Genomic DNA, 24,428 nt, shown 5'->3' on the forward strand with positions numbered 1-24,428 from the left:
CCATTAATAATTTTCCTGCTGAAATGTAGGATTAAGAGAGGTGAAGCTCATTTACATTTTCACAAAGCAGATCTGAACCACTTCCACACGCGCTCTCACTGTGTAAGAGCTGAGAGCTGTGATAGTGGGGTTCAAAAATAAATGGAGCATTTCAGATAGTGACTGTAGGCTGCGGAGGTGTGTGGTGTGTGTGTGTGTGTGTGTGTGATTTGCTAATTAACAAGACTCATTTGACACTTACAGATGCACTATGCTTGCAACACACATGTATTATTCATGTAAACGGAAACATATTTCACACGCAGCATAAAACTGATGTGTTTTGTTTTCCGCCCCCGTCTCCTTGTGCTTTTCTTTAAGTGGCTGAGTTACTAAGAGCCCTGAGGACATGTGCATTTATCACAAGAGTCCATCCTCACTAATGCATGCCTGAATGCGAAAATGTGTCTGTGGAAGCTTTGGCTGTTTTTTTTTTTTGTTTTTTTGTACAAGTACTAATACATTTGTACCTCATGAATGTAAATGTCAGGGGGTATCCTGGTATCTTAATGCACTTGAAGTTTGTTTGAGTGTGTGTGTGTGTGTGTTTGTGAGCGTATGGGTTTGGAAAAAAAAGTCATTGAAAAGCACAGGTGTGAGTGCTTTTTGTGTAAGAGAGAGAGAGCTTTTGCGTGGACACTACTTGAGTGCTCTCCCCTCACCCAACCCGATTTTGTTTTATTTTATTTTTATTTTGAGCGTTTAATGTATTAAAAGGGCTGTGGTAATGAATTATAATCTTTAATGCAGCGACCGATCGATACATCCACAAAATAAATCAGCTTTTTACTGAGAGCGTCAAAGCCTTTAATACACTAGGGGGCGAAATGGTGGAGGGAGAGGAGGAGGAGGAGGAGGGGAGGCTGGCTGACAAGAGCTGGTGATGGAGGAAGGGGGGGGGGGAGAGAGAGAGAGAAGCTGGATAGATGAGAGTGGTTGAGATGGATATTATTAGTGACTATGTTTAAGAGCACACCCTCAGAGACCGCACATTCATAATTAATGTGTGTGAGGTCAAGAGGTCAGGACTTATCACACACTGTAAGCAGCCATGTCCCTGTTCCCTCAGGTTCCGCCCTGGAGCCACAAAGACTCTCTCTCTCTCTCTCTCTCTCTCTCTCTCTCTCATATCTTTCTGCAAAAACCAAAACCCCACAAACAGTCTGGTTGATTTTGTGGCCAAATCTTTCACAAGACTCTTGTTACTTTTGCTGATATTTTATTCTACCTTCTGGCAAAGGAGCAGAAACACTAATGCAGTTTCTTCTCAATAAGGTCCTGTGCCCTTTCCTAACACTTTATTTATTCACACGCCTACAAATCAGTCGCTAAAAACTTTTCAGCAGAATATTTCTGACATGTTGGTGAACTGCAGCCAGCAAAACGACACTGCCTGATTGTCGGTGAAGAGTCAGACATGGTATATCATCATTTCATAAACAAAATGCTCTGTGGACTGATGCATTTTGATGAATGTCGCCATGACAACTGCATAATTCATGAATTGTATTAGCGCTCCATTTGTCATTTCTGAGTTATGATTCACGCTAGGGATTGTCAAAAAACCTCTTTGCTTGCACCCACAGTGTTTTAAGATCCGTACCCTCCACCCCCCAACACACCTCGCCACACCTCTTCCCAAATGTCAGCGTCAGCTGGTGCGGTGTGATGCAGGCCGAATTAATATGCACTCATAAATATCTTGTTAGCATCACTTTATGCGAGAGACATGCTTGTATTTATTCTACTGGCAGGGACGTCATGTTCAGCAGCTCCAGAGCATCATTGCTGCCACCGAGTGGTGATGGAAGGGAATATAACTGTCATAATGTTTTATTACGTCTCCCTTAATAAGTCAGAAAACTGTGTATTCCATGTACAAAAATTTTTATTCAAAAGTAGATTTCTTTTAAATAATAGTGCAAAAACATCTCTCGTAATCCACAAATATCTACGTTTAAAAAGCTTAAAATATAAAACAGTATACATAAAAATAGCATGTTGAATTTGTAACACTAAACAAAAATAAAAATGATCATACATGTCCCAGAGTTGCTTGAATCCTGCTGCTGTATCTAGTCCTGGCTTTTGTCAAAACTGGAATGAGAATCTGTGGTAAAGAGGGGCAGTGGTTAGATTACAGAAACTTGTCTTGGATGGGTGAGTTTCTGAAGGCTGGGTATGAGAGATAAGACATTAATGACCAGCATTGCAGCTTGTTTTAATCTACTGACCTTCGGCTCCAGAGGAGACACGACTAACGTCCGAGTGTTCGGGAGTGATGTTCTCTTCACTCTCACCTTAAACACACACAAACACACATTTTATAATCACTTTGGGGGTTTCTAGGTTCCTCAACAAATGTCTTATAGTTTAATATACATATAATTTAATAATTTTTTTCTTCATCTGCTATTCCTTCCATAGGACTTGGATAATAAGTAAACTGGTAGAAAAATTTGGGTAAAAATCTCCCATTTGTATTTGGCTATTTAAAGTGACATTCCCATATTTATACTTTACCAAGTATAATGCGTTAGTAATCACTTGTATGGCGTGTTATAGAGTATAATCAGACACTTGTTTAGGTTTAGTGTAAAATAAACAATTTAATTAGCTTAATATTGTTTTGTTTATTACAATATTTACTCATTGCATGGTAACTGTAAATAAGCGCTGTCCTCTCTCTTTGACTCTCACACCTCCTCACGCTTCTCTCTGCCTTCTTTTCTTCTCATTGCTTTCAATTTCATTGGTTTCTTTCTCATGCTCATTTTCTCCTTCCTCCTCCTCTCTCTCTATTCTCACTATCTTCTCCCTCTCACCTCTTCCCTCTTCGCTTGGCGTTGGACTCCCATCCTGGTCTTTTTCCCACAAGGCACTGGATGGCGTGTTTAAGCGGCGAATTGGCCGTGAGCGATGGTCTCCCGGGCTGAAGGATTGGGACACACCTCCCTCTCGGCTCCTACCTAAACCCCAGCCATGTCTGGAGGAGCCCAGTTTACGGCGTGCTGTCCTCAGGATCACTTTAGATGGCTCATCTGGGTCTCCCTGAGAGGACACTCTCCTCAAGGTCGATGGGGATGTCGGGGCACTCCTGGGGTCTTGCTCGTGACCTGTGCAGATGGACTTATTAGAGATCATATTCTTATAGCACTGATTATAAATACTGTTAACAGCCACACTGACAAATTATTAGTGGCAACTTGTGAGATATTTGCCTATCCTGTGAGGACATTCAGAACAGACTTCCACAGCTCTATAAAGAGTTACTGCTCTCTAAGGTGAACTAAAGCGAACACCTCTGGTAGAGATCCAAGATTAAGAATTATAGCAAGACTGCTTCAGAGTGCAAGCCTCTTATTGTAATGGGCTTTGTAGGACAGAGTTTTACAGAGTCCATAGCCGTGTGTTTGGTGTGTGTGCCGCCTTGTTCGAGGTCTGGACTGCATTAACTCTGCTGTCTCTTACTCAAAGCTGATGATGTGAGGGAGGAGGGCAGCGCAGAGTCTCCAGGCTCTTCCTGGATGTCCATGCTGCCGATGGTGATAAACTGAGCTCGACCATCTCTGCCTCCTTTAGGCTTTATCAGCTTCTTCATACGGTCTGCGATCCAATTAGACTTCCTGGTGGGTCAAGAAATACGTGTATGACCATGGAAAACAAATGTAGCCAGAAGGCAGAACAGAACAGCTGGTAGAGGACGAACATAACAAACGATTTGGAAACAAATGGAATTTACATAAAATGCCCTGAGGATGCATGTCCAGCATATATTAAAAAGTTAAGAAGTGTACAAGATTGTCTACTATAGTTTTGCAAAAAAATGGACATCAACTGAGCCTGAAATCTTTTTTGTCAGTACAGGCCCAGATTATATACTACAACACTGAGCATTACTGAGGAACTGTGTGCAATCTGAGAGTGATATTTATGGAAAAAATCTGAGGTGATTACAAGTTGGCTAGCGCTAGTACAAAACCTAAAGCATGCTTTGGACAGCAAACATGTCTTGGCTGATATACAGCATCTGTGGCAGGAGGAAAATTGTGTACATTTAATTTCTAAAATCTTCCTTCAAATCTGACTGACTTGGGCTGTTTGGGTGCAGACATGCCAGGCTCCAGAACCCGATATTGATCCATTATCTTCTCCACCAATTTCTGCTTCTCTCTGCGTAGCTCGTTCAGTTTATCACTGGAAGACGATAAAGGGAGAGGAAGAGGGAGAGATGTTATGTGCTCATTAAAGAAGAGATCTGAGTGAGAAGGCATGTTGTGTTTCTAAATCTATTTATATCTATATGAAAGAGCAGATGAAAAACAGGAGGAATTAGCTACTATAACCCCTGATTTGGGGAAAAAGCCAAGCGATAAAGACAGTAATACAGAATGAAGAGCGCGGGTGTGTGTTTGTGTAATACACACAGGTATTCTCTCTGCTGGTTGTGGTGCTGGTCTCGGCTCTCGAGGCTGCGCTCAAGAAGGGCTCGGTTCTCTTTGGCTATACTCTGGTTCTGCTCTACAAGGTGCCTGTTCTCCTCCTCCATATTGCCTTTCAACTGAGTAAGAAGCTAAAAGCAAAACACACACACACACAAATTCCTTCAAAAACCTGCATGAACATAATTACTACCATAATATGCATAATGTTCTGGTGTTATTAACATAATGCATGCTAGAATCCAAGTGTCACAACATTGTGGCGTTCTTAATGGTTTTCTTCTTCATAACTGTCACTGCTATTAATTACAAAAAGCACTAACACTTTTAAAAGAACACTTCCAGGGTGTTAAAAACAGCTAAATATTTCCTCGGGTTGTTTTTTGTGTTGTTTTTTTTTTTTTGCACTTATCATCTGCCAGGATTGATGTGTGTGGTTTTCTTGGACCTGGTACTGGCTGTTGAGGCGGACATTGTTGAGGTCCAGTTGCTGGTTCTGTTCTTTCAGCATGTTGAGTTCTCCCTCCAATTTGGTTCGCTCTAGCTGAGCCATGCTCATTTCATTACGCAGAACCGAAACCTGGGCCATTAACTCCGACTGCACCTGGACCCACTCCTTCTGCTGGTTCACAAACCTGCAAGTAATTCAGCTAAGAATTATTCAGGAAGTAGGACAAGCTGTCAGTATCCTTGCTCATTCAGTGCCTAATGCAAAATCATTATCACCTAACTAAATAATAAATAAATAAATGTACCTTAATAATGGGCAGTGGTGGTTCAAGTGGTTAAGGATCGGGGTTCAATCCCCAGCACCGCCAAGCTGCCACTGATAGGCCCTTGAGCAAGGCCCCTAACACTCATTCTGTATCATGACTGACCCTGCGCTCTGACCCCCAACTCCCAAAGATGGGATATGCAAAGAAAGTAATTTCACTATGCTGTAATGTATATTTGATAAATAAAGCCTTCTATTCTATTCGAATGAGTAATGCCTTTAATCAATATTCCATCTAAAATTTAGCACTGATTCATTTACAACTCCAATTCGTTCTAAATCACAAAACTCCAAAATCAGAGGAGCAAAATGCACCGTAAAACACAATGAGTCTTACTGATTAAAACTGTGTAGAAAATGAGTGAAATTGGGAGCACATAGAATGAAAAATGAATTAACCTGCATCTGATCCACAATTCCCTGCTGTCATGTAACATCAAAACAACTTGAGAGCAAATGATGAATCAGCTAATCCCTTACCACCGTATACATTACATTAAACATACCCTCATTTACATTAGAAGATGCCATAGGGAGAGAATCTAAAGAAAGTCGTTGGTAAACTTCAGATATCCAGGACTCAGGGAAAGAATTCAATTATGTGGAGGGGAAAAATACATTTAAGTCAAGCTGAGTTAGAGCTGCTTCAGGCTGAAAATAAAACATATTTGAACACAGAGATGTAGGTAGCATAACAAAAAGAAGCCACGATAATCAGGTTCAAAGACACATGGAGCCCCGCAGACAGCTTGTACACTCAGTCCACGAGTCTGTATGAGAAACACTGTCATGGCTCAGAAAAAGGAGAAGTCCCCTTCAGCAAGGCCTTGTGTTGTATCTCGCTATCTGGGGTTAAGAATTAGCTCGCTAGTTTCGGAGTGTACTGCATTCCAATCAAAATTATATATGAAAACTGTTATGGCACCAGCATAGTAGGAGGAATTTATCAAACTTTCTGTGGCCCTGTGCACAATTTGTTATGGTCAGCATTTCTGTAGCAGAGAGGGCAAAAATCTTTAACAATATCTTTTAACATTACTTATGTTTTATTAATTAATTGTTACTGTTAAGAAACTTTAACTTAAATCAATACTACTGAATCATTTAAGCCTGTGTGCATTTGTTCTGTTTGGCTGTCTATAGGATACAGTTTTAAGTTGCTATGCAGCACAAACACACAAATATAGAAACTTGGCCGTGACTCACGTTGATCTGTGCGTCTCTCTGACTTACTCATGTGGGTTTAGGTTTTTCTCTGTGGGTGTCTGCATCATTTCCTATCATTATCTCCACCTGATAATGAAACGACAAAATTTCAGACTTGCCTCTCGTTCTCCATTTTGAGCCATTCCAGCTCTTTCTCTCTGTCGGCCTGCTCCTGTACGGCCCTCTCCATTCTCTCTCTCTCTGCTTGTATTTCTTTCTCAGACTCCTCCAGCTTAGCTTTGCTTTCCATAAGCTCTTTATGTCTGGAGATAAACGGTACAAAAAAGCAGGTGAAATCAGGGACGTATATTACATAATGAAAGCAAATTCAGTTTGCATACACTGGAACTTCTGAGCGGGTCTAAACATCAGTAAACACACTGTGACAGTTACTTAAGAAATACAGACATACAAAGCTTTATCAGTTACAGCAGGCACAATAACATTAATGTCAGGATGCTTGATGTATTTGTCAATTCAGTAGCACCATGCTAGTTTTCCATTTATTAAAAACAGATTTTGAAACAAAACAATCCACAGTGTAATGTTCTTTTGTCAAACCAAAAGTAGAAAAAGATTTTACTGAACATTTTAGAAGATATCTGGGCAAAGATCAGCCACCTCAGAGATTTGAAAAAGACAAAAATACCTTTGTTTGAGATACACCTTGCACCTATGGTATATAAACACACCTAAATTTACATTTCTTACTATATCATTGGTTGTTTGCTCACTTTTCCATGTCAAAAGAATCCAGTGTCAAGTTCTATTTAATGCACTTCTTATATTTCCATTATATATACGCAAAAGTTTGTGGGCACCTGATCACACTCATGTTGGGATTCCCCAAAATGTTGTCACAAATCTGGAAGAACATAGTTGTCTAGAATGCATTTGTACGCATTACAGTTTCCCCACCCTCTGGAACTAAGTAGGCTGAACATGTTCCAATGCCACTGTGCACAAAGCAAGCTCCATGAAGACATTGTTTGCCAAGTGAGGAGTGGAAGAACTTGAGTGTCCTACACAGAGCCTTGACTCTGACTCAACCCCACAGAATGAACTGGATCACCGACTGCACCCCAGGCCTCCACACCTAACATCAGTGTCTGCCATCCTCCACCTCCAAGGTATCCACAAACATTTGACAGCATGGTGTAGGAAACTTTTCAATAATTAGAAATTGAATTGAATCAAATTTGATTTATTACAATAAAAGGACTGCTATACTTAGTGTATTCCTATTCAATTATTTTTGCCCTACATATATCAGTGCATTGTACTTTTTAAATAAATATGATGAAATTTAGAGTTAATCTTTATTAAAAAGCAAATGACTTCTCGTTAAAGGACAGAAGTAGCCGTCTGCTCTCCAAAAATAGGATTCTACTAGGATTTCTCCTAGGATTTGTCAAAGATTTCTAGCTAAAGCACAGCATCAAGCAGATTCCTTTATGATCTTGAGTAGACTTTTCTAGGGGGTGTTTGTGTACGGTTCCCAGAATATTTTCCCATAGTGTAGTGAACCTTACCTGGCCTCCAGTTCTCTGTACTGAGCCTCAACCCCTCGACTGCTGCTCTTCAGCTGACTGTGCTTGGCCAGAAGCTCTTCTAGCTCTGCCTCCTGTCTCTGCTGTAAAGCTGTCAGCCTCTCATGGTCCCTTCTCAATGATTCACACCGCACTGCTGACTCTTCTTTCTCCTTCTGCCACACCTTAGACTCAGCCTCTAGAGTAGCACAGCGCACCTCGATCTCTCTACACTGTACCAACAACGAAGCATTCTGGGAGCTTAGAGAAGCCTGCTCCACCTAAGTGTGAAAGACGAACAGAGACCAATATTTAATAGTTTATAGCACAGTGTGGAATTCTCAGATCTGATTTATCAGAAGCTTGTTGATTAATTTTCTATAACAGCAGTTCTGACTGTATTTCAAGTTTACATCATTACTGCTAAAATATATATATATTTATATATTCAACAAGTTTTTCGTGGAGGACAGTTCAGATCATCTAAGTTTCCAAGCTTAATAATAAATGGACAACAAGAATGAATTGTTTATATGGTAAAGTTTTCTGTAAGGAGATAGTTATGTAATATTAATGGAAAGAGTCAAGGTAGGTGACAGTCAACAAGTTTTCAATCGCAGGGCAGAGAACTTCATTGGAGACGTTCCAGTTTCTCTAATGCATGACAAACCGCATTATTTTTTCTTAACATCATGAGAGCAAAGAAAAGAGAGACAGTTGAAGGAACAACTGTTTATAGCTGTTAAAATGTAAGTGATCATAGGAATTAGTTTGTCTTGCAATTCCTTAAAATTAAATGAATTATATCATATAAATAGGTTAATATGACAATTATTAATAAATGAAATATTTTAGTTTATGTCAAATTGTTGTGGTATAAATGAAACAAAATTAGCACAGCTTTAGCATACACAGAACAAAACCAAACACTTGGTACAGTGAGACACGAAGAATTGGGATGCTGGAGAATTCTGCTTCCCTTTCCCCAACTGCATGCATAGCCAGCAGCCAATCACAACCGTGATTAAATAAATGGGGCATTCCGATTGGCCAGACTCGTTCCTCCTGTATTTTAATTTTCAGCATCCCCGCACCACACTTTCCTAAACAATGCTACGCTGTACAGTACTTGATATATTGTTAATATTTTACTTTATTTTAATTAATGTTTATATTTTGTAATTAATAATTGTATTTTTATTAATAAATTACCTTATTTCAACATAAAAATAATTCACTATAAGTTTTGCGGAAAGGGCGATATACCGGGAAAATCCGCAAAAAAAATTAGTTATGTTCCAAATAAAAATCTGCGATATACCGGGACCGCGATATATGAACCATGATATAGAGGGGGATTACTGTGTTAATTCTAATTGTTCATTTTAATGGGATCACAAATTGGAAAGTTGTTCCATTATTACAATTCATTTATCACACTTGCACATATCCAGAGCACTCAGAAAATTAGGTGGTGCAGAAACAAATGAGAAGTTTTTAACTCAAAGAGCGTACGTGACAAAGTTATGAATTAAATTCGCAGCTGATGTTAAGGCCCGTTACTTTCCACAGACACCATAGTTCAATTTTCCTTTCTTTACTTTTTTAAGAAAATGATTTTATGTTACAAAGAAATTCCATTGTGTGAAATTTTCTGTTAGTGGCTGCTAATTAGGACAGTGCAAAAACAACACATTTGTGGGGTTTATTCTGAGTGTCATTACCATACAAATACTTTGCTGTGTACAATTATAGCATTTATTAGATACGATTTCGAATATAATTTCCAGTCAGGGCTTAATTTAGAAGGTGACATCACATTCAACTTTTCTATACCTATTAGATTCTTGTGCAGAAGAAGTGATGGGGACGTGATGGGGCTATCAGGGCAATGTGAGGGAAGAGTAATAAGGTTGTAATGGGAACTAAATGTGGATGTATTGGGTGTTGGAGACGTGTTGGGGACATGATGGGAATTTGATGAGGACATATTAGCGGTATGATGGAGATGTGATGGGGACATGATTGCCACCATACTGATAGCCATCAGAGCGAGTATGCTTGACATCCCAGAACAGAATCTTTAAAATGCTATTAATTACAGACACACACACACACACACAAGCACCTGTAGTTTGGTGTTGAGGTCCTGCAGTTTAGCGCAGCTCTCCTGCAGGCTGATGGAGTGACGTTGCAGCGTGTCCAGCTGTTCTCGCAGCTGAGTGCAGGCTGCTTGTGACTTGGTCAATTGTGACAGCAACACCTCTCGTTCCTGCTTCAGCACTGCATTCTGGGATATAACACAGGGACAGGGATTACAGCACATTAGCAGAGAAGTCATAATATAATTGTATTTTGATATGATGAACTTTATAGATAGGCAGTTATGAGAAAAATCATTAGTTAGTATATATATATATATATATATATATATATATATTTATATATATATATATATACATGTATATATATATATATATATATATATATATATATATATATATATATATATGTGTGTGTGTGTGTGTGTGTGTGTGTAAAATGAGTTAACTAAAAAGAACAGTTTATAGGGAGAGTAATCTGATAATGGGAAATGTTAATAATCCAATTTCTTTGAAAATCCATGATGTCTGAAAAAGTCTTTAACAAGATAATACTTTGTACTTTGTGTCATATGACCACTTCAATAATCTTGTAAATGAAGAAATCAAATTATTACTGTGCATGTAAAAGCAATCATAGGCACAAACCTCCTTCTCTAAACTTATCAGTTTCCCGCAGTCAGGGTATTGGCTCTCACTGTTGATTTTAGCACTCTCTGCTTTTTTGTCTTCAGGGGTTTTTGCGTCCTCAGAAGATGACTCAGTGACTGCGATCTGATCCTCAGAGCCGATATGTGCCTCCTCTGAACTTTCGCTCTGCTCTGGACTTTGTCTGTTTGATTTAGAATCTTCTTTCGTCCCAGAGCCTGAATTGCAGGGCGAGGCAATGGCCTCTGACACTACTCTGGCATGCTCGGCTTGCAGCTGTACAAGTTGTGAGGTGGCCATTTTAAGCTTGCCTTCTAACTCTTCAGTTAACTGGTTTAACTCAGCAGCCTGAGTGCTCAACTTCTGGGACTGCACTCTCTCAGCGGTTAAATCCTAAAAAGGAAAATAAATAAGAGAAATTTAAACATTCTATTCGGACACACACTTCCACCACAAAAGTGAGTAAAATATGTATAATGAGAAGTGTACCTGTGATAAAGAGGTGATCTGTGTACTGTTCTCAGCATTTAATGCATTTAGTTGCTGGTTCTTCTTCTTCAGTTCCTCTAGTTGGATGCAGGTCTCCTTAAGCTGGGCAAGTTCCTGACACGCCCGTCTACAGAAACGTGGGATGAGAAAATTGAGTCTGTGTTTCTGCAATACACCAGTGCCCTAAAGCCTTATACATAAAACTGCTTAATGAGCACAGCAATTACAACAGTTTGTGATTTTAGAGCCCTTTGCTACCTGTGAGGCAAACAGTAATTGCTTGAAAACAAGCCATTCCCAGTAACCTACTCAACCCTTAAGTCTTAAACTTATGCCTAGTGATGTAGAGCTGAGAAACTCTGTTATGGCAAGGATGGGGGTCATTTGGGCCAGAAAAATAAGCAAGCAAAAGCCTAAGCTTTCTTTCTAATTTTTTTAAACAATGTTTGTACAGCAATTCATAAGAAAGTGTGCACATAAACTTTTATAGTGTCATCTTAATTAAAAGTGATGAGAAGCTGCTTTTTGAAGCTGTTGGCAATTGTCTGCTGTGATTGCCACAGCAAAGCAAACAGCTAATTTAGTCTAGTAAAATTATCAGTGTAGGACTTTGTTGTTTGTTCATTTTTTCCTCTCTCCTTCTCTTTATATACTTCTACAAGTATATAGTTGATATAAGTTTCTCGCTGGCATCCCTAACAAATGTGGCTGAAGTTAAATTAATGATAAACTTGACTAATGTTTGCAAAGTTAAATATAAGAGTTTATTTCACACTAAATACTCAAAATATTCTTTTATTCTAAACAGAAATAGAGAGCACTATATCCATGCATCTTTCAAGCAAGATGACAGAAGCTTAATGTGATATGTGGGAAAGGGTCACAACAAATCGAACTGGTCAGTCATTCCAGATTCACAGGCTGATGGTCTCATATACCATTTAAATGGTACATTAAAAAAGAAGAATGCCATTTAATTTATTTTACAGTTAAATGGGTGTCAACCTGCTTAATCTTTGTGGACCCCTGTTCTAAAATATCTCTGAATTTCAATAACTCAGTTCTATAAATAAGAGAGGTAGTAGCAATTCTCAGTAATCAAAGTCTGAACCTGTGCTGGAGCTCCAGGCTGCAGGCCCTCTGATTGCCATGTTCCAGGGCTGAAGCAGTGCTCTCCAGCTGCTGCCGGAGTCTGGCCATCTCACGCTCCTTCTGCCTCTGTTCGCGCCGTTGACTGTCCAGCTCAGATTGACACAGCTCCTTCTCCTGCTCCAGTCGTGCGACCTCCAGCATGGCCTCATCCCGTCTCTTGCCCAGAGATTCGATCTCTAGGCCAGACTCCTTCAGCTCGGCTTCTAGCTCCTCCTCTCGTCGACGGGCCGAGTCCAAGCTCCGCCCTAAACGCTCAAGCTCCGCCTTCAGTGTTTGATTGGTCAACTCAAGCTGATCACCCTTTAAAATGTCAAGAAATGAAAGAATCTAATTCTCAAATCTCAGATTATTATAACAATGTCACCCTAAATGTTATATATCTACATAACAATTAAATGCTTCTGTAAAATTGATTATGAGAATAAAAACCTTGTCGCAGTGTAAAATTGTCACTGCGTGTTTAATTACCTTCAACAAACAACTGAATTTTTATTCATCTAATCTACCTTTAATATCTATATTTGACCTACAATTAGATATAAATGAAGCTAATAAACTCAGGTTTTACAGCTCTACAATGAGACTCATTAAAGTTTTATTGGTGTGCATCCTCACCTTCCGCACTGAGGCCCGAAGAGAATCTATGGTTGCTTTGAGGGTTTCTCTCTCCCTCTCCAGTGCAGCTCTCTCTCCCTCTAGCTGAGGAATAAGTGCAGCCTCCATCTTTTGCAGCTCTGCCTGACTGCGCAGACGCATCAGCTCCTCCTCCTGGTGCATGGATTCACACTGCAAAATCTAACACACAAACATAGATATGCAACTTTTGAAAAATATCTAAATCGTTAACGTGATCTTCAACTGCATCAAAGATTGGGGAATCGACTTTTTGGCTAAAATCTCTTTCAACAAGTTGGTCTGTTTTCATTTTGACACTTCTCTAGATTTCACACAATGCCTTTCAGCTACCTGCTAACAGGTGTGCCAGTGGGATTCAGCTTTTACTTCATCGCTATGTAATGAAAGTGATGCAGCAGTGCTTTGTTGCATTATTGTTTTATAGATAGAACAGATAAACCTTCCAGATCTTTAAATTTCATCCTTATCTTACCATGCACACTGTTATGCTCGTAATCTTATTGCTCGTAAACAAGTTGAGCCAAATCGTATCTCAGGGTAACTGTATCGTATGTCTGCTATATGTCTGCACTGCATTCTAGAGTCCATAACAGATATAATGTGTTTTTGTTGTATTTAATGTTGGTTGTATTTAATGTTGGTTCTCTGCCCAGCACATTTATTTAGCATACTGTTTTGTTCATTAACGGATGGTAAATTCTGTGATACCTCTATCTGTTTCCTGGCCTCAGTGAGGTTCTCTGCTGCTTTCCTCAGTCTCTGGCTCTCAATTTCCAGAAGAGCCAGTTTCTGCTCCGTCTCCCGAGACTTCTTAGTCTGCTCTCCCAGTTTGGATTGCAGCTCTTGGACCAGATTTGCTTGCTGATCTGCCTCTTCGACTGCCTGCTGCAGCTGAGTGGATAGAGCATGGATCTCCCTGTGGAGCTTATCCACCTCCACCTCCATCTTTCTCACTTCTTCCTCCTGTTTTCCTTTTTCTATAGGTATCTGATCATCTGATTTGCTTTCCTCCTTCGGTGTCACGATTTCAATTTTATTTTTTCCCGTTCCTTCTGCCTCGCCTCTTTCTTTAGTCGCTATATCGTTTTTAGTCTCCTCTTTTCTCTCTTTCAGGAGGACTTCCTCTCCTTCTCCATCTTCCCTCTGTGCTCTCATCATCTCCTCCTTTCTCTTCTCCCTTTTGTCTGCCTCCTCTTCTTTTCCCATGTCTTTTCCTTCACACTCCCCTCTCGGGATCTCTTTCTCCACCTCTCCAGCTGACCTCTCCTTCTGCTTTTCTTGGAGTCTGGTTTTCTTCAGCTCTTCAAGGTTTCTCTTTAGACTGGTATTTTCATTCTTCAGGTTCTGAAACTGACAGTTGGGAGGGGGAAAAAAACTGAAAACCTGAAGCCCAAAAGCAGCAGATCAAACAAACTGGAAACAAACTCTGTAGTGTGGGCTTTCTGTTTATTGTTTGTTGAGTGTGTGTATGTGAAGTGTCTTACCTCTCTCAGGGTATTCTGGTGCTCTTCTTCCAATTGTTTAAGTCTGTCCGTCTGTCTCTGAAGAGCCTCTGTCACCTCTGGAGAGTTCGTCTGCAGAGCCAGAGCAACCCAAGTTAAGCATCTCATTATCACCAACAGAGTGAGGAAACCAGGGTTAGTGGTTAAATTGGAATCAAAGCCAATCAGCAGCATTTTGCTACTGATGCTGTCTATCAAAGATCATCGCCTGCCTCTAATAGTTCAGCAAACTCATCTCATATACACAAAAAAAGTTATTGTCAATAACTGTCCATGAAAAAATAATTGCATTTCCCATCTAAGAACAAATTGGCAATTATCTTTTACGAGCTTAGTTCATTATCCATCACAATGAAGATTCGCACATGTATACATTATCAGACTTTTCTTAGCACGGTCGGTAGGTGTGAATCTCGTACTTGTATTATTCTGGTCAAGGATCATAACTGTGTATTGCCTAGCAAAAGGGATGTTCTTGAATTAAAGCTTATCTGATCATCCAATCTTACTTTTGCAAATGTTCCAAATTATATGTAAGAGTTCTTTGGTATTCATGACTGAGTATTTAATAGTGACACCGTCATCTGGAGGCAAATGATTGCTGACAACCCGCAATTACAGCATGCTCTGTAATTAAATATTTGTAATGCAAATGTCTGTCAAACCGACAAACTGGTGCTGATGTTTTAAATAGAAAAGATGTTATGAAGTTAAATTCTTGTCAAGATTAATCATACATGAATGCACTGCTGATTATATTTTTATGAATCATTAATCCCTTCATTGTAAATGTAACTTGATAACGTCTGTGAGTTCACAAATGCGGCATAAAAGTATAACCTCTTGCTCGGCTTGTAGGCGCTCCAGACGTCTCCTCAACTCTGCATTTTCGTTCTCGGCTCCCAGAAGCCTTAGTGAGGATGCCTCGTTCACCTCTACACTCAGTGGCTTCAGGTCCACTTCTGAGTAGAATTAGGGGAAAGGAAAAAAGAGATTATGGAAAAGCAATGAAGTATAATTTGAAGATATGGCACTGAATCAGAAAGCGACAGGGTGGTCAAGTGTCATGTGCTATAATAGTCACCATGATCTTCAGGGGTTCTGGGTTCCTGAAACTCTTCATCAGATTCCAGTTCAGAGTAGAGGACACGAGGATGAGTCACTCTTTGTGTGACATCGGCAGAATGAGATGGGTGCTTTAGATCCATCTGCAGGCTCATATTCATCTCCAGCAGCTCGTCGACCCTCTGCCTCTCTACATCCCGCTCCTACACACACACACACACATACAGACACGTGTACATACACAAACATCCCCTCGCCTGCCCTCTGCATCTCCACCCTACTCCCACCCACCCTCACACACACCTCACACAGCTTCCTCCTTCCTACTGAAGCTATTCATTATGGGTGCCACTTGTTCATTACTATATTTAACATTTCTATTCAGTAAACATCTGATTAAAGAGATTAGCCGCACTCCTCATACCGCCTCCATGTCCATGAGTTTCTGCCTGAGCAAAAGATTGTCTTTTTCCAGTTCCCGTAGGGCAGAACATCGGGCCCGTGCGTCATCAAGTTGCTCCTCCAGCAGGGCCTTGTTCTCCTGCAGTGAAGCACAGTACTGCTGCTGCTCCTGTAGGGGACAATAGAGAGGCATAATCGCACTAGCTAACTGAATGTAGCGCTATATTTTCTTTTGGTCTCAAAAAGGTGAAGCATTGATTAGACACGAGTTGAAAATCATTTTTGCCTGTTCTTCTTGGCTAAAAAAACTCAAGAAAGCTCCTCAGTGTCTGTGTAATTCAGGTAATACCTAGGCTTTATGGATTTCGAAAAATGGCCTAGTAATTCCAAAAATGTGATAGCCACCTAAAACACCTCCAGAAAGTTTACAGAATATAAAATTAATATGATACATGCTCGAGTGTAATGGTCTCAGTTGTAACTTTTCCAAAGCAACCTCAAGCCACACCAGAAATCCACACCAGAAAAGGTTACTCATAATTTTCAGCATAGTTTACCTAGTACACTGATGTTCTTATTGACATAATAGCAAGCTAATGTTAAGCGAAAGCCAGTGACAGAATCTTTTACCGTCTTTTAACGTTGTGCTGTTACTCATATTGTCATATATGGACACATCTCCCCTTAAAATCTCTCCTAATGTAATAAATCTCGACAAAAATCTCGATGTTCAAATAGCTATTAAAGGAAGTGGGTTATCTTACCTAAAACTAACAAGACCACAGAATTTCTTGTCTGAAACCAGGAATCTCAGGAAAAACTTATTTCAAATGTATAAAAATAACAGAAACCAGCCTTTTCCTAAAACTAAATAAAAATGACATAAACACACATATAATTGCTAAGTAGTTTTCATAGTAAACAGATTTAAAAAGGCGATCAAATTAACGATTTCAACACACTTAATGTGTTTCTCAGGAGCAGTATGGATTAAGAATGCTGAAAATTTTGATGTTTTCTGGCAAGTGTGGTGCAAACTGGGCCGGGGACACAGATGGCTTAGGCCAAATGACTCATAAAAAGTGCAGCAAGTTTTGTGTTAGACAGCTGCTGCCGAAAGTTATAGGAAGTAGCTAAAAAAAAATTTATCAACCTGCAATCATCCCTAATTTGTTAAAGGTCCCTTGGGTGACAAGATGTCATTATTTTGAAGCTCTGCCTTTGTCAGTGGGCATTTCCAGCCTTTATGAGCTTTGTTGGTGCAGATTAGTTTACCTTCAGTTGAGTGCGGTAGAGCTCCATGCTACGCAGACGATGTGTACAAGTCTTAAGCTCCATCTGTAGCTGCTCTGCTCTGTTTGCACGCTCGCGCAGACAGTCCACTTCGTCTCGCAGATTCCGACTGACCCGAACCTCGCCCTGCAGTGCACGGTTCTGGCCACCGACACACAGTGAAAAACATAAGACTTGCAGTTGGTTAACTGGTCAGTAGTAAAGCAGTAACATCAGGATAGAGAGCTTTGTGTTTTTTCTACTTCAAGAGAGAGCGAGGAAAAGTGGGCCTCTTAAGGTAATGAATGTGCATAGCTATTATAATGTACGTATTAAAAGAATATTAATACGTGTTTTCTGTATTTTCAGTAACATTAAATATAACTACAAACAGAACGGAAGCAATCCTTTGAGGAATTTCTGCGTTATAAGTTAAATTAAATATATTCTATAATAAGAAAATAATTGCTTTCATTGCTCAAAACATGAAAAAGTAATGTTTTTGTTAGTGCAGAGCTCACCTCACACTGCAGTTTCTTAAGTTCCTCTTCCATAGTTTGTATTTCTCGCTTGTAATCAATTAATTGATCTTCTTTATCCTCCCTGAGAATAATTCACGGATGTTATTACGCAACATTATTTTTGACCTGGTACATTAAGCCCATTCTTAGTAGCTCAAGAACACATTCACACACTAAAGCACAAAATAAATGTTTTATTTTAACCTAAACTTGCACACACTCACAGTTCCTGTTTGAGTCTGCGCAGTTTGGCTTTGCTATCTGCCAGTTGGATGGACATTCCCTCTGGAGCGTCGTGCCAGGGGCCCGCAGGGGGCGCTGTGGGGGACGAAACTGACTCACACTGCACACTCAGCTCTGCAATTCTCTGAAAATCACACAACGAGACAAAGACGGTCAATGAAATCAAGAGTGAGAATGCCTATTGTTATTCTAATAATAGGAAAGATATCCTCCCTTCTGCTTCCATGTGGCGCTGCTCAGCAGGCACTGAGTTATAATAGCAGCTGGCATCACACACTCACACGAAACACAGTTGTTTTTCTTTACAACAATAGAAAATGACGGTTAATGTTCAAACTAGACAGAGTGTTTCAGCAATCTTTAAATATTTACCCCAAACAAAAGACAATCACTGCAGAAAGATGAAATTGATATTGTTTAGTGAAATCCTGATTTCTGAATGTCTGCTGGTTATGACTCTAAAGGGATAGTTAAATTGTGTCAATGACAGATTTAGATGAATATCCCGTCTCAAGATAATACTTTTATATATATCGGTATGTAAATATCACAGTTTAATGAAAACGACCGTATATATGCTTTCTCTGACAGGTTTGATGGCTTTAATGCAAAAGCTAAGAGTGTGACTTCCTGTGTCAAGAATTTTAACTTCATTTCAATGTCTGCAAAAGTGTTTTTACAAGTTGTCTTGAACTAAATTACATTGTCAGTCAGTACACTTGCGCATGTGAAATTAAGTCTAGTCTGTGCCAGACAATCTGTCCTATTGAAGATTAAACTGTGTCTTGGAAAAGGCAGTGTTTTTCTCTCTCACCTCTAGATGTGTGTCTCTCTGAGCCAGGAGGCTCTGGATCTGCCGAGCAAGGGAACCAAGCAGTGTCTGTAATTCCAGCCCATCCAGTGCACACATCTCTCCATACTGCAGTGGCAGGACTGAGCTCGGGTCCTGAGTCACCTGGAGCAAATCAAAGTAATGTAATATAAAACATCCTTGGGTTAGCTACAGTCAGTAACAGTTATTTTATCATGCTTCAAAAAAGCTGGTTTGAAACAAGTACTGTTCGTGAAGCCAAATCGCAGTCACACACACACGCATATATATATATATATATATATATATATATATATATATATATATATATATATATATATATATATATATATATATATATATACACTACCAGTCAAAAGTTTGTACACACCTTTTTAATTCAATGTTTTTTGTTTAGGGATTTATTTTCTACATTCTAGAACAATACTGGAGATTTCAAAACTATGAAATAACACACATGGACTTAAGTAATCCATATGTAATGACAACAAAAAACAGTCAGTTGTTATTTTAAGACACGAAGGTCAGGTGTTCTGGAATAGTTCTTGCAAGAACAGTATTGTCAAGTGCATTTGCAAAACCCATCAAGCACCCTGATGAAACTGGCTCACATGAAGACCATCCCAGTAAAGCAAGACCAAAACTTACCTCTGCTGCAGAGTTCATTTAGAGTTACCAGCCTCAGAAATCACCAATTAACAGCACCTCAGATTAGAGCCGTTATGAAGGCTTTACAGAGCATCAGTAGCAGACATATCTCAATATCAACTGTTCAAAGGACATTATTGTGTATTTCGGCCGCCTTCAGCATTGTTTTACAATGTAGAAAGAAATAAACATCAGGAAAGACCATGGAATTAGAAGGTGTGTCCAAACTTTTGACTGGTAGTGTATATATAAAGTGTGTTTAGGGAAATAAGTGTGACTTCCTGTCACTGAAATGGGGGGGATAGATAGAAAGAAAGAAATACATCATTACATACATATCCTAACACTGGAGCTTGACTTTACTGACATTACTGGTTTATTTTAGTCAAGCAAAAAATTTTTGTATATGTTTCCATCACTGGAACATTATTCAGGATTAAACAGGTCTATACTGCCTATTTTCCTGATAAATAATATGCTTACCAAGCATGTTCAAAAAAAATATGGGCTCTGTCATGATAAAATCTGGTGTTATGGAAGGCTGACCTCCTGTATACAAAGAGCGAGTTCCGCCTGAGTCTCGATGTTAAGTGACTGGATCTGCTGAATAAACGTTTGCCTCATCTCACACTTGGCCACAATAAAACACAAAGACATGCACAGATCAGTTCATTTGTATTACTTATAAATGAATCTTCTTAGTATCTATGTATATGTGGATGTTAAATGCAGATACCTGAACGGCACATCCCAATAACAACAGCAACAACCTTCTTAGTTCTTCCAGAGCACCCTCTGTTGACCAAAATTTGAATAAAAAAGTTTTTTCACTGAAATATATACTTATGCTGCATAATTATTTAATACGCCATACTTACTATATTTACTATGAAAAATGCTAGCATTTAGTGGAATCTAAATTTAAACAATAGCCACGGTTACTAACTAGAATAACTGAAAATGGTGAAAAGCTTACCTGTAAGAGGATCTCGACCCAAAACCGCTACATTGGGAAGAGGCATCAAAACCAACTGCTGAAGATTTTCCTAAAAATATATAAATAAGAAAAAGACAGAAAGAGAAAACAAAATCAGTGTATCACATCATTTTATTCTACTTATCAATCACGCTATAGTACACAAAGCTAATTAGTCAAAATGCCTGGGATAATAATATACTGTAATAATATTGGCTCTTTCTTTCTGACATAAGAAGCATGATTATCAGATATAGCAGGCATGTAATTTGTCAAGTTACTTATTCTTTCCTCATTCATACAAAATTGCTTAGACCAGCAAAAAGAAAATGTCCAGTAAACCAGCTTTACCACCAAGGCTTTAATAGTCTCAGAAACCAGCTGAATTAGCTTTAACCAGCATTAACCAACTTGGAACGGCACAGAATTTATAACCAAGTTTTAGAGTTTATAGAATCTAATTTTGCTTGTTGATTTTGAGCAAAATTAATGTTGGCCTTTGAATTGTAAATTTTGGTGATGGTTCCTGAAATACCCTACACCATGTACAACCATATAGCTAGCATGGGCAATGTAGATTGTACTTCCAAAGATATTATGACATTTCCAGAAACTCTGTGAGCAACATCCAAGTTATGGACTCAAGAGGGCAAGAGGATGGACCTGGTAACACTTCCTGGTCACATTTCCTGGTAATGTTGTGTTGCCTCCTTACAGCTCCAGGGTACACAGTACTACCTTTGTCCACTTGGGTTTCCTGTCCTTTTTCTTCCCACCTCCCAGAAAGAAGCTGGAAGGTGCCTACTGGCATCCCATCCAGTCTTCCTGTGATATATTTTTTTACTATGACCCTGACCACATTACTGGAGATAAATGAATGCTAAAGCTTTACTCAAAGTTTTTTTCCTAGCTAATAACTTCAAATCATTTATTAAAAAAATACTATATCTGGGCAGAAGTATATACTTAGATGTACCTGTAAAGGACAATGTATGGTTTGGAATGTTTCAATAATTTGGTGAAGCTTTAACCTGTGCAAAAGTTTTCATCTGCAGATCAAACATGATTCTGATTAGGATTTATTTTTTTCCACCATATAAATTTAAGTAGCATAGTCATACTGCTGGCTATGCTACTGGATTTTGCACATCCCACACCCCAACCTCAATCAAACTGAAACACCACCATCTTAACGACTCCCTATGTTTTACTCCAAACCTGTGCAAAAACATTGCTTGTTTTACACTGAGTACACTGAATACAACCCCTTAAATTAATTTTTTGTCGCAACTTTTGTTGCACTTATCTACTCATAGAACTAATTTTCTAACCATGACATTCTGAAAATTGTGTGCAAGCACCTAAATAATAATCAGTGAATGTCTGTGTTGATATTTCTAAATGATAACTGCAGCATCAAGGGTAGAGCTCAAAACAAGTCCAATAAACTCTGATCTGTGTTTGATTATAAAAATGTGCTGTTTAATATGCCACTGTATTCGAACTAGGCTGGAATTCCGTGGTGCTTTTTGGGCCATGTGTCCACTGGCTTTCTAACATTTGCATAAAAAGGTTGGAGACCGTCCTGCTGAAAGCACATTAAGGGTGAATGAACAGCACAACAGTGCATTTAGATACACCATAATAACATACTGCACAGAGGGTAGCACATTTGTCTCACACCTCGGGGGTTGATTACAGCATGTGTTATATGTTGAGTGTCATCTCTAAATTGTCCATAGTGTGTCTGTGTGTGTGTGTGTGCGATTGTGTCCAAAAACGTTTGGCACCCTGTAACCCTGCCTTTTGCCCTGAGTCACCTGAGATCCAGGCCCTAAGTTCCCCATATCAACCCCTATGTGGTAAGTAGTAAAGAAAATGCATGGATGGATATATTACACAGTGGGTGATGACTAATATGGCCATGTGGTAAAACATTTCATTTAGAGGAAGCTGTGCTGCTTCTCGTGCAGTTTTAAAGCTTTTGCCTGTGCAGGATTAAACAAAAACACAAACTTTAAATGTGCTGAACAATTCTTGAAAAAGCGAAACAGAAGGTGGCAAAAAAAGAGGAGAAAGAGCATGAGTGAAAAACGAGTATTTCCTTCAAAATAACTGACATATATTGCTGTTGCTGTTGTTATAAGAAAACCTGAAACAAGAAGTGAAACCACTTGCAAACCAAGTGAAAAAAAAAAATTAGATGACCATTGTTGTTTTAGTGTTAAACAACGTCTTGATTGCATCCTAGAACAAACTGACCTTTCATCTAATTCATCATGTTTAATGTACGCAAATGCACACGTAAAACAGTAACTACTATAATTCCTTATCTTATGTATAATGAATCTATAATAACATACAAAATAACTCAATCACAATCATCCCAATTTTATAAACTTCAGCACACACAAGTGAATCAGTTTCGTAGAGATAGCTTTGTCATATCTGGTACCTGATAGTAAGACCTGAGGTGCCGGTTGAGGATGGAGAAGTTTTGAACTCGGAGAATCTTATCACCCACGTTGTGATAGATCTGCTCTACCTTTGGATTAGAATCACTGGGGAATCCAAATGTATACAGTTCAGCGCTACTGACAGATGCGGTGTTATGTTTATTTTTTATTTTTTATCGGCATTAGTGTAATTGTACATCTTACATGATTCTCATGACTTCATTGAGGTAGACTCCATTGGTGAGGCGCAGGTACACCCTTAGTGCATTATGGGAGTTGGAGTTAACTTCCATATAGTCCTGGTTCTCATCACCAACCATGTCCTCAAAGAGATGCACCTTAGGTAAAAAAAAAAAAAAGTATAATTATTTTATTATTTATTCATTGTATATATTCATTTAATAATAACATCATTATTAGCCAGGATTTCCTTTCATTTCAGGCATATTTGGGGATTAAATTTTTTTAGCTTTAGTCATATAAAGGCATGGTTTTATACTATAACTGATTATTACTATACTATAACTACTTTATAAACTAAAAAGGGGATGTATGTCATTTGCAGAAAAGAAAAATAATAACATAACGCTCACCAACACCCAGAAATATGAGGAAACAAATCTTGACTACATAAATACCTTCTACCTTGATGCATTTTAACGGAGTCTTTAATGAATTACATTACAATTAATGTTATTGTTTTTACTTTTTAATCAAAATGTAACGCGTAACTTACCCATGTAACAAGTGCGCTTCCCATAAACTCTTCTAACGTTTCCGTAAAGTTCGCGTCCATCTTGTTCATCTCACCAGGTGTCTGTTGGTTCCAAGAATCCTTCATGTGCTTTACAGATTATTTCTGTTATTTTCTCTATTACATTATATTATCTAGCCATAAGGAATTCCAAACAAAATAAAACCGTCTACTTTTCTGCCCAATGACATAAGTAAGTTAGCTCATTTTTTTCCCCCCTGCCACTGCCCTTCTGCTTTTCTGACATGTTAGAGACACATTGTGTAACCACCCCGGAATCAGTAACAGCTCTCTCACCATGAGTGCGGTTCCCCTCCTGTGCACTGTCTGTGTACAACGGAGAATACCGCAACTCTCTCTCTCTCTGTGTGTGTGTGTGTGTGTGCGTGAGAGAGAGAGAGAGAGAGAGAGAGAGAGAGAGAGAGAGAGAGAGAGAGAGAGAGAGAGAGAGAGAGAGAGAGAGAGAGAGAGGAAAGTTCCACAACACTCACACCAAAAACAATTCGGTACTTTTCATGTCTCTTAAGTGGAAATTTCGTCAAAAATTCTACCAATTCTACCACTCAACTCAGTCAGTAGGATGGTACTCGTACTGCTGAGTGACTTTTTCATTTTTACTCGACAGCGCCATCGCGTGGTCAGTACATAATTCACCCTGAAATACATTAGTACACCGACCAGAGATAACATTATGACCACCTGCCTAATATTTTGTTGGTCCCCCTTTTGTAGCCAAAAC

The 24,428-nt window shown here is 39.1% G+C and overlaps 1 protein-coding gene across 3 annotated transcripts; it reads right to left on the reverse strand.

Annotated features, from left to right (window-relative positions):
* Positions 1-1,939: 1,939 nt before the first annotated feature.
* ccdc88b (coiled-coil domain containing 88B) lies at positions 1,940-24,027 on the reverse strand. 3 transcript variants are annotated; one of them, XM_058397560.1, is made up of 29 exons: positions 23,672-24,027; positions 23,140-23,273; positions 22,935-23,040; positions 20,480-20,549; positions 20,240-20,298; positions 20,050-20,133; positions 18,838-18,978; positions 18,005-18,147; positions 17,781-17,862; positions 17,263-17,421; positions 16,010-16,156; positions 15,605-15,788; positions 15,361-15,479; positions 14,503-14,592; positions 13,727-14,368; positions 12,998-13,177; positions 12,342-12,682; positions 11,231-11,357; positions 10,742-11,134; positions 10,120-10,281; positions 7,995-8,272; positions 6,582-6,725; positions 4,930-5,116; positions 4,467-4,612; positions 4,132-4,236; positions 3,511-3,665; positions 2,865-3,155; positions 2,274-2,339; positions 1,940-2,149 (listed from the first exon to the last, which is right to left on the reverse strand). In XM_058397560.1, exons 1-29 carry the CDS (start codon positions 23,774-23,776, stop codon positions 2,115-2,117), a joined length of 4,875 nt encoding a protein of 1,624 aa, XP_058253543.1. In that variant the 5' UTR covers positions 23,777-24,027; the 3' UTR covers positions 1,940-2,114. The 3 variants fall into 3 exon arrangements, with proteins under 3 accessions (XP_058253543.1, XP_058253542.1, XP_058253544.1); XM_058397559.1 differs by having other exon boundaries at positions 15,361-15,482; positions 23,672-24,026; XM_058397561.1 differs by lacking the exons at positions 20,240-20,298; positions 20,480-20,549; positions 22,935-23,040; positions 23,140-23,273; positions 23,672-24,027 and having other exon boundaries at positions 1,941-2,149; positions 15,361-15,482; positions 19,987-20,115.
* Positions 24,028-24,428: the final 401 nt, after the last annotated feature.

Source organism: Hemibagrus wyckioides, linkage group LG08 (genome assembly GCF_019097595.1).
Source record: "Hemibagrus wyckioides isolate EC202008001 linkage group LG08, SWU_Hwy_1.0, whole genome shotgun sequence".
NCBI lineage: Eukaryota > Metazoa > Chordata > Actinopteri > Siluriformes > Bagridae > Hemibagrus > Hemibagrus wyckioides.

Coding starts and splice junctions, on each gene's coding strand:
- ccdc88b (XM_058397559.1), bottom strand. CDS start 23,776: ATGAAGGATTCTTGGAACCAACAGACACCTGGTGAGATGAACAAGATG. Junction 23,274..23,671: donor GAAGCGCACTTGTTACATGG/GTAAGTTACGCG, acceptor TTTTTACCTAAG/GTGCATCTCTTTGAGGACAT. Junction 2,150..2,273: donor TGTCTCCTCTGGAGCCGAAG/GTCAGTAGATTA, acceptor TCTTTACCACAG/ATTCTCATTCCAGTTTTGAC.